Source organism: Otolemur garnettii, unplaced genomic scaffold (assembly GCF_000181295.1).
Source record: "Otolemur garnettii isolate 467f Iridium unplaced genomic scaffold, OtoGar3 scaffold00011, whole genome shotgun sequence".
NCBI lineage: Eukaryota > Metazoa > Chordata > Mammalia > Primates > Galagidae > Otolemur > Otolemur garnettii.
The window spans coordinates 17,981,374-17,991,145 of NW_003852406.1; the positions used below are offsets into that span (position 1 = coordinate 17,981,374).

At 43.5% G+C, this 9,772-nt stretch overlaps 1 protein-coding gene across 3 annotated transcripts in view; it reads right to left on the reverse strand.

Annotated features, from left to right (window-relative positions):
* INTS14 (integrator complex subunit 14) overlaps positions 1 to 8,678 on the reverse strand; it is a 30,755-nt gene extending 22,077 nt beyond the window's left edge. Inside the window, exons 1-5 of one of the 3 annotated variants that reach the window (XM_023510129.1) lie at positions 8,574 to 8,678; positions 8,207 to 8,298; positions 6,117 to 6,187; positions 3,003 to 3,290; positions 1,163 to 1,270 (exon numbers count right to left, since the gene is read on the reverse strand). In XM_023510129.1, coding sequence (XP_023365897.1) covers positions 1,163 to 1,270; positions 3,003 to 3,224 — 330 coding nt within the window. In that variant the 5' untranslated portion in view covers positions 3,225 to 3,290; positions 6,117 to 6,187; positions 8,207 to 8,298; positions 8,574 to 8,678. Of the gene's footprint in view, positions 1 to 1,162; positions 1,271 to 3,002; positions 3,291 to 6,116; positions 6,195 to 8,206; positions 8,299 to 8,351; positions 8,405 to 8,573 lie in introns of those variants that run through there. The other 2 variants (XM_023510128.1, XM_012801904.2) reach the window with 2 other exon arrangements.
* Between the last annotated feature and the right edge of the window lie 1,094 nt (positions 8,679 to 9,772).

A 9,772-nucleotide genomic window follows, 5' to 3' on the forward strand; every position in this document is an offset into this window, starting at 1 on the left:
TCATTGTTGTTTGGCGGGTCCAGGCTGGGGATTTGAACCTGCCACCTTAGGTGTACGTGGCTGGCGCCTTAGCCGGTTGAGCTATAGGCGCCGAGCCCAACTCTTGTGTTTAAGCGATTTTCTTCAACCTCCCAAGTAGCTGAGATTACAAGTGTATAATTTTATTTTTAATTTAAAAATAAATATTAGTGATGCCACCGACACTACTGAGTTATCCTGTGTTCGATGCTATACTGGCTGGGTGAGGTGGCTCACGCCTGTAATCCTAGCACTCTGGGAGGCTGAGGTGGGTGGATTGTTTGAGCTCACAGGTTCTAGACCAATCTGAGCAAAAGGGAGACCCCATCTCTACTAAACATAGAAAAACTGAGGCAAGAGGATCGCTTGAGCATGAGTTGGAGGTTGCTATGAGCTGTGATGCCACGATACTCTATACAGGGCGACAGCTTGAGATTCTGTCTCAAATAAATAAATAAACAAAAATAAAAAGTCATACATCACTGGCTGGCAAATTATGCCCCAAATCTGACCTAATGCTTATTATCAATAGCTGCTGTCATGCTGTAACAGAAGAGCTTTAGTAGTTGCCACAGATACCTACAAAGCCTAAAACACACACAAGTTTGTTTACTCCTGTTGTAGACTACCATTTTCCTTTTAGCAATGTTTCTGTTTTCTCCTTCGAAATATGCTACCACTTCTCAAAGGACTGTACTGTATATAGGAAACTTTCAATATTCTTTTTCTGTTACTACTCTGCTCCAATTTGATGCTAATGTGGACCTACCGTGAACTCTAAGAGCAACAGATTTTATAATATTTATACTCCTCACTTTTTAGACAATTCATTTAGTTGAGATGGTTACAAGTTTGCTGGATAAAGGCTACACTGAGATAATCAAGATGGACTACATGGTACTGATACTGACAATTCTATCACTCAAAATTATAATCCCCCCTTCCAGGAAATGCACTTCTAAAATTTCACTGTGAGCCCTTTGTGTTTTATACAAACAGTACAGTTTGCAATAAGTCAATTTACTTCAAGAATGCTTTCCGTTTGTGGAAATTACAACACATGCTGACATGGCCTGAAGAAAACTGAAGTTCCTCAGTGACTAATGTTCTTAACTTGTGGCAATGAAAAAGAACTGATTATTACCTGGCAAGGAATTGCACCACCCCACTCTTGCTGAACGATATTGCAAACACCAACTAATGCAGACTCCAAGCAGGTTTTGTCATAATCATCCATATTACTTAGTGCTTCCTTATTGAATAAAAGATAAAATCATTTGTTATTTTTTAGTTTTAATTTGTTATTAGAAAACAACATAAACTGTTCAAAGTACAAATGTTACAAATGGGGCACTATGTATCTGAGAGCCTCAAAGTATAGATTCTTTAAGAAAAACTGGTAAAATAGACTTCTTCAACTATAAAACATTAAAAAAGCTTCTTATCCGGTGAGAGTGAACAGTCCACCATGTTTGTGTCTTTGTAAGTAGACCTTTGAAAGAAAACAGTTGAAATGAACTTTAAACACATCACAAAAATAGTAACAAAATTTATTAAATACTAAATATATCCTACACTCCATTCTAGGCACTTTATGTGTATTTAATCAACACAATAACACTACACGGTCTAGATTATTTTTATTTTTTATTTTTTTGAGACAGAGCCTCAAGCTGTCGCCTTGGGTAGAGAACCGTGGCATCACAGCTCACAGTAACCTCCAACTCCTGGGCTCAAGCGATTCTCCTGCCACCACCTCCCAAGTAGCTGGGACTATAGGCGCCCACCACAATGCCAGACTATTTTTTGGTTGCAGCTGTCATTGTTGTTTGGCGGGTCCAGGCTGGATTTGAACCCGCCAGCTCAGGTGTATATAGCTAGCACATTAGCTGGTTGAGCCATAGGCGCCGAGCCATGGTCTAGATTATTAATCTGATTTTTAAATAAATAAACCAGGGTATAGAAAGATTAAGTAACTTTCCCAGATCTCATGACTAGGGGTGGCAAAGCCTGGATTTGTATCCAGGCAATCTGACTTCAGGGCTTCTGGTCTAAGCATGACTCCTCACTCTTTATATAGCAATTCTCTAAATTTCAGAAGTGGTGAACATCAGAAAGTTTGAGCGCAGCCTGGGCAACACAGAAAAACCCCATCTCTACATACAAAAAAATTTATTTTAAATTAGCTGGGCATGGTGGCATGCACCTGTAGTCCTGGCTACTCTGGAGGATCACTTGAGCCTAGGAGTTTGAGGCTTCAGTGAGCTATGATCAAGCCACTACACTCCAGCCTAGGCAAGAGAGCAAAACTATCTCCCCCCAAATTAAAACTACATTGATCCTAGACTTCTAAATTATCTAATAATTAATAAACTATTTAGTTCAATTCCACAAACACCTCTGACTACTCAATATGAGCAAGGCACTGTGCTAGGCACTGTTGCAAATACTATGATTTAGAGATGTTATCAGAAGTAAATTCTCTGGTAGAACACAGGAAATGCCTTTGGAAGATAACATCTGTCAATTGAGGTTTAAAAAGTGTAATTTATTGGTATCTATAAGTCAAAGCTATTTGTTGGAGAGGAAATATCATTTCCAATTATTCTAGAATAAGGGCTTTCATAAGGGCTATTTTTCCTTTCCTCAAGTTTTATGGGAAAGCAGAAAAAAGTAAAGTATTGATCCTAAAGACCCTGAATAATGCAGCACTGCATCCTGAGATGCTTGCCTCTTTCCACAAAGCATTCCAGAAAACCAAGAAACTAAGGCAGCAAGTCACACCTTTAACACAAATCTCTCCCAAAGAAAGATGTAAGTCCTACTGGTTGTAAATCCTTGTTTTACAGCTACACATATTAAGTACCCATAGACTTAATGTTAAATAATTCTGAGTTCTAAAAATTCTGTGCAATATTATAGCACTGTTTTTTCTCCCAATAAATCTGGGCCCTGTACATACAATAATTTATCCTTTTTCATACCTGTAAGGTATTATAATCTCTTGTGAAGGGGACCATCAACTCCCAAAGTGATGAAAAAACTACCAGGGCTGTAAATTCAAGCTTGTAATTTGTGGCCATGTGCTCAAACAGCATTGTCAAACCATGGGCTGCTAGGTGCTTACGCTGGTATTCTTCAGACCCCTCGATAGACACAGGTCGAGTCATGGAAAGAGATACATCCATTACCACCACTGTTGGCATGATGAAAATGATCCCAGTGTTCTCACTCACAAAGCAAACAGGCAGCCAGCTATAAACAGAGAAATGCTGTAGAAAAAAAAATAAGCTCTTACATGTCAGGGAGGGAAAAAAACATTTTTCACCATAATTTTAACCAATTTACCAGAAATGAGGGGATGCAAACCCCATTTAAATTGCAGTGATAGCAAATCTGTAGAGAATTCAGTTAAGAGGAAAGTGAGAAGCTGAGTGTACTGTGAGGACTGCTCTTAATAGCAAATTCCCGTACCCCTTAACTTTTAAACATTCAACCTTTACACAATTTCATAAACATTCCTACATCACCTTTCCAACAATTTATTGAAGAACATTTCTAGTTGTCATACGACGGTGCTACCTGATAACCAAACATTCTTTTTTGGTACCATCACTATCTAATACAGCAATATTAGTGCCAGTGATTAGTTTGATGCCTGGTGCCCTTGTTTTATTAAAATGAATGTAAAATATAAAAATGAAAGGGCTAGTAAAGTCATAATTCAAATTAGACAAAGCTGGAAATCATTAAGCATAACAAAAGCAACAAATTGTTAGCCTCAGTAGGCATTATATGTAAACTGATCAATGGTGCTTTAACTGTGAAGGAAAATGACAAAATTTAAGAATATGTATGAAACTGGAATTATCTCATAAAACTGAGTAGAAAAGTCAAAATAAAGAAATGGAGGAAACAAAGGGGATTTCAAAATTATGGATTGAGAATTAGCATGAAGAAAACATTTCTGTGCTCAGATATACAGACCTGTCACGAGGACAGTTTGCTGCTACTCTGTTATTCAGCAAACTGTAGACTACTGACACAATGAAATATCACATAGCTATACATAACATAGGCAGATATCAGAAATATTTATATAAGTCATTAATGACTCAGAAAAGCACTTCACAAGAGTGTATGTATATACTTACAACTTCATAAAAATTATAGTGCATATATACAGTTAGGGAAGACTCTAGGTGGATATAAACAAGTTAAAAATTTAATGCTCACTAATTTTGTTTTGGAATTCACTTCAAAACATTTAACAGTGGCTGGACCACTTGTTTTAATACAGTGCCCAACTACAAATGTGTGATATTTAAAAGTCCTTTTGTGGCTTGGCGCCTGTGGCTCAACTGGCTGGGGCGCCAGCCACATGCACCTAGGGTGGCGAGTTCGAATCCAGCCTGGGCCTGCCGGACAACGATGACAGCTGCAACCAAGAGATGGCCGGGCTGCAACTAAGAGATGGCTGGGCATTGTGGCGGGCGCCTGTGGTCCCAGCTGCTTGGGAGGCGGAGGCAGGAGACTCGCTTGAGCCTAGGAGTTGGAGGTTGCTGTGAGCTGTGATGCCATAGCACTCTACCCGGGGGGTAGCTTCAGGCTCTATCTCAAAAAAACAAAAATAATAAAATAAAAAAAATAAAAGCCCATTTGTAAGGGCTTGGCCCCTGTAGCACAGTGGTTATGGCGCCAGCCACATACACTGGAGCTGGAGGGTTTGAACCCAGCCTGGGCCTGCCAAACAACAATAACAACTACAAGCAAAAAACAGCCAGGTGTTGTGGAGGGCACCTGTACTCCCAGCTCCTTATGAGGCTGAGGCAAGAGAATCGCTTAAGCCCAAGAGTTCTTTTTTTTTTTTTTTGAGAGAGAGCTTCAAGCTATCCCCCTGGGTAGAGTGCCATGGCATCACAGCTCACAGCAACCTCCAACTCCTGGGCTCAAGCGAGTCTCCTGCCTCAGCCTCCCAAGTAGCTGGGACCACAGGCGCCTACCACAATGCCCAGCTATTTTTTTTTTGGTTGCTGTCATTGTTGTTTCTGGTGGGACTGGGCTGGATTTGAACCCGCCACCTTAGGTGTATGTGGCTGGTGCCTTAGCCACCTGAGCCACAGGCGCCGAGCCAAGCCCAAGAGTTTGAGGTTGCTGTGAGTTGTGACACCATGGGACTCTATCAAGGGCAACATGGTGAGACTTTGTCTCAAAAAATAAATAAAATAAAATAAAGGGCAGCGCCTGTGGCTCAAAGGAGTAGGGCGCTGGCCCCATATGCTGGAGGAGGTGGGTTCAAAACCAGCCCCAGCCAAAAACTGCAAAAAAAAATAAAAAAATAAAAAATAAATGAAGAAATAAAATAAAATAAAATTCCATTTGTAAATAGGCTGTTGGGAACGCACTATCATATTGGTTCATGGAAACAATACTATAAATTGTGGCTAGTATATTACGTTGGGGTTAAGAGAGTGAGACCATCTCAAGAAAAAATTGGGGTTAGGGACTAAAGTAGGAAAACCCTTTTTACTACACAATAGCATGAAGTACATTTCAAACATAGTTAATGGCTTGTGTATCCAACAGCAATAAAGTTAAACCAGAGCAAAAACTACTTTTCCAGACTCCTTAGAGTATAGAAAGACATTATTCCAAAATGTTTAACCATTTTAATAGAAAACAATTAAAATGTGTATCCGTCTTCTATGTCTCACTAAACAGATTATACTAAACATAATTCACCCTCTCATGATGACTTTGCATTACCACTCTAAATATGCTCAGCACACCACTACCCTCATGTTTCACTTTATACTAACATTTTTCCAAGTATATGCTGCAGAACACTGTTATGGAGGGATGCCTCAAAATAAATGAGTTTGAGTCTATTAAAAAATCTGAGAAATTCTACAGCAAAGAATCTAGTTTAATTTGCTAACCTTGTTATTCCCATTTATCCCTTCTCTATATAATTAGTGTTAAGGTCCCATGGAACAAGTATAAGAACACAGTACATGAAAATGCTACCTTATACTCAAAGGATTGAGGGTCTTGTGCTCTGTGTTGGTACCTATTTTTTATAATTGTTAGACCATTACCTTACAGGCCACTTTTCTTAGTGATCCTCTGTAATCATTCTCCCTTTATCTGATTCACTGCTTCTTGGTTGCTGTGGGCTAGAAAACCAGGTAAACAAGTTTGTTAAAATTTGTAAACAAAGTCAAAGTTACCAGGCTCTATAAGCCTGTGGGTTTCTTCTAGAGCAGCAGTTCCCAACCTGTGGGTCACGACCCCTTTCTAACAATGAAAACACATGGAGGCATTAGGAAGGTTGAGAACCACTGTTCTAGAGTAAAATGCATGAGATTAGGTGTGTCAACTTGGTACTATTTTGTCTACTCAGTCTTTTTTATATCCTTTCTAGTCTCAGCTGTGTTAAAAAGTGTAGTCCTGTACAATATTAGTTCAGCTACACCACAGTGGACCAGGAGTTCACAAAGGGCAGGGATGATGTCAGATGTTGCCCACAAATGTCTCCTTAGAACTTATCATAGTAACTGGTGTGCAACAGGTACTCTTTATCAATATTTGATAAGAACTAATGAACTACCTCTAATCACCTGGTACATTAATTTTTATTTATTTTTCACTTTGTCACCCTTAGTAGAGTGCTGTGCTGTCATAGCTCACAGCAACCTCAAACTCCTGAGCTTAAGCAATTCTCTTGCCTCAGCAAGAGGCCTGCTCTGGCTCAGGCTGGTCTCCAACCTGTGAGCTCAGGCAATCCATCCACCTTGGCCTCCTAAGTGCTGGGATTATAGGCGTGAGCCACCGTGCCCGGCTACATTAATTTCTTAACAAAATATATGATTAAGTTTTAAATGGGGACACTAGAAACACATTTCCTCTTCATCCAGCAGAGATGTGGGGGACTCTTACACCTCTCGCCAGATACAGAGTTAATCCAGTTCATGCCTGGTAGTGGCATTCATAGGTAGTGGCCTTTATGCTTTTTCTGAGTCAGGGATGGTGAGGAAGACTGCCCTCACCTGTTAGGAAAAGGGGAAACAGTTAACAAAGGCTCAGATCAAGTACAAGAAAGCACTTTAGGCCCATGAAATCTGTTGTGACCACAGCTGGCAGTCTTGGGGTGTCTGACCTCCGGAGCAAGCCCTTTTTCCTGACTGATGCATTTGTGTCTAGTCCCAAATGCACCTCCTTAACAGTGGCAAAGTCCTAGGAAAACAATTTAGTACTCAGTTTGTAAGCATGGGAGTAAAAGAGGAAACAATGTTACTGAGGGATGGTTCCCTCAAGCAGTCTAGGGTTGATGAAGAAAAAAAATCCCTCAGTCACCGTTCTTTTTCCCCTCTATTAAAAAGTCAAGAAAGAAGGATGGCGCCTGTGGCCGCGGGCCCCATATGCCTGGAGGTGGCAGGTTCAAAACTGCAAAAAAAAAAAAAAAAAAAAAAAGTCAAGAAAGAAAAGGAAAGAGGGCCAGGCACGGGGCTCACGACTGTAATCCTAGCACTCTGGGAGGCCGCGGATTGCCTGAACTCACAGGTTGGAAACCAACCTGAGCCTCTCTAAAAATAGCTGCGCGTCTCTAAAAAATAGCCGGGCGCCTGTAGTCCCTGCTCCTGGGGAGGCTGAGGCGAGAGGATCGCTTGAGCCCAAGAGTTTGAGGTTGCTGTGAGCTGTGTCGCTATGACACTCTACCAAGGGTGACAAAGTGAGACTCTGTCTCAAAAAGAAAAAAGAAAGGGAAAGAAGGGAGGAAGGAAAGGAAAGCAAACACATCCGAGAGAGATATGGAAAAGAAAAGAAAAGAAAAGAAAAGAAAGAACATCCCTGCCCATCGCAGTCTAGCAATTTTGTGAGAACGCTATTCCTCACTTGGGTCGAAGCGGTGCCCCAGCCCTAGCCCTTTCCAGGACGCACTATGTTCACACGACGCTTCAACCAGTGGTCTCTCTCAAGAACAGGGTGCTCCTGAGAACAGACACCGGCCACCGGATTTGGCCTTAGGGCCACGTCTCAGTCAGTACACATTTTCCTTCTCCCCAGGAGGTGATAGTTAAGTCACTCATAATGAATGGAGTCTCAGCAGCTGTGTTCTCCAAGGGCGACTCCACCTGAATCTCCAGGCGCCGCCCCCGCCCAGCCCCGTCCAAGCTGAGGGCCTCACCTCCTCTCCGGCTTTCCTGCCAGCCCGACTCCCCCTGCTCTGCTGAGTCCCACCGGACTGCCCACATACAATTTCATGTCGAAACGTCCAGCCTGGAAAGACAGAATTCCCACATTTGGATCGCGTCAGGAGGATGTATTTTTACCTTAAAAATCAGTCAAAACCATTTTCGGAACTGGAAGTCTCTCAGGGGAAGAGGAGACCCGGAGGCTAAGGCAGGGAGCAAAATCCTGCGCTTTACGTGGAGCTGAAGACACCGAGTCCCAGCTAGGGGACGACAAGAGCAGAGCCCGTTGGGAAGACCAAGAGCGGACCCTGCGTTGTACTTCACCCTTCACCCGCCCAGGCCCCGGCCTCTCCCACTCACCCTGCGCCCATTGCGGCGGCCACGGTCCGTCCTCATCAACCTTCCGCTCGCGCGCCGCAGCCGGAACTATAGGGCCGCGCGACAAAAGGGAACCCGGCGCCTGCACTGCGCGCGGAGCTGGGTGGGGCTTCAGGGACCGCCGCGGGCAGGTCTGGGGACGCTAGAGGGCGCCTTGTGTTTAGAGGCGCTCTCCACGGCGGCCAATCCGCGACCCTTCGCTCCACAAATCCCGGATTCCGCTGAGCCGGGGCTGGCTCCGTCCCTTCCCGCCCTCTCTTCCTGCACTGCCCTCTATCTCTCACCACTCTCGGGTTCCTGCCACCATTTACCTCTAGCGCCTGGGCCTCGCGTGGCCCCTGAGACTCAGTGCGTCCCCCCACACTCACCGGGGCGTGTCAGTGCACCTGCCTGACCTTCGCTGCAGCCCCTTACTCACAGCCTCTGAAGCAGTTGACAGAATCTGCTTCCTGCTCTTTTAAACTATAATGCTGGCTGAAGAGTGCGCCTACTGCGCACTCTGGTGTAGATACAGATATAAAGATAGAGGATTTTTTTTTTTTTTTTGGAGACAGAGTCTCACTCTATTGCCCTGGATAGAGTGCTGTAGCGTTACAGCTCACAGCAACCTCAGACTCTTGGACTCAAGCGATCCTCTTGCCTTAGCCTTCCCAGGAGCTGGGACTGCAGGTGCCCACCACAACGCCCGGCTATTTTTGTTGTTGTTGTTGTTGCAGTTTGGTCGGGGCGGGTTCGAACCCGCCACACTCGGGTACATGGGACCAGCGCCCTACACCGAACTACAGGCGCCACCGACTTTTTTTTTTTTTTTTTTTTTTTTAGACAAGAGCCTCAAGCTGTCGCCCTGGGTAGAGTGCTGTGGCATCACACATCACACCACCTCCAACTCCTGGGCTTAGGCAATTCTCTTGCCTCAGCCTCCTGAATAGCTGGGACTACAGGTGCCTGCCACAACGCCCAGCTATATTTTTGTTGGAGTTTGGCAGGGGCTGGGTTTGAACCCGCCACCCTCAGTATATGGGGCCAGTGCCATACTCCTTGAGCCACAGGCACTGCCCTACACTCCTTTTCAAAAATTATTTTCTTCTGTGTGCTTTGTGTGGCTTAATTTGGGGTTATTTCCTATGATCTGTCTCTCAGTTTATTAATATTAATTCTGTCCTCTACATTTATATTCTTCA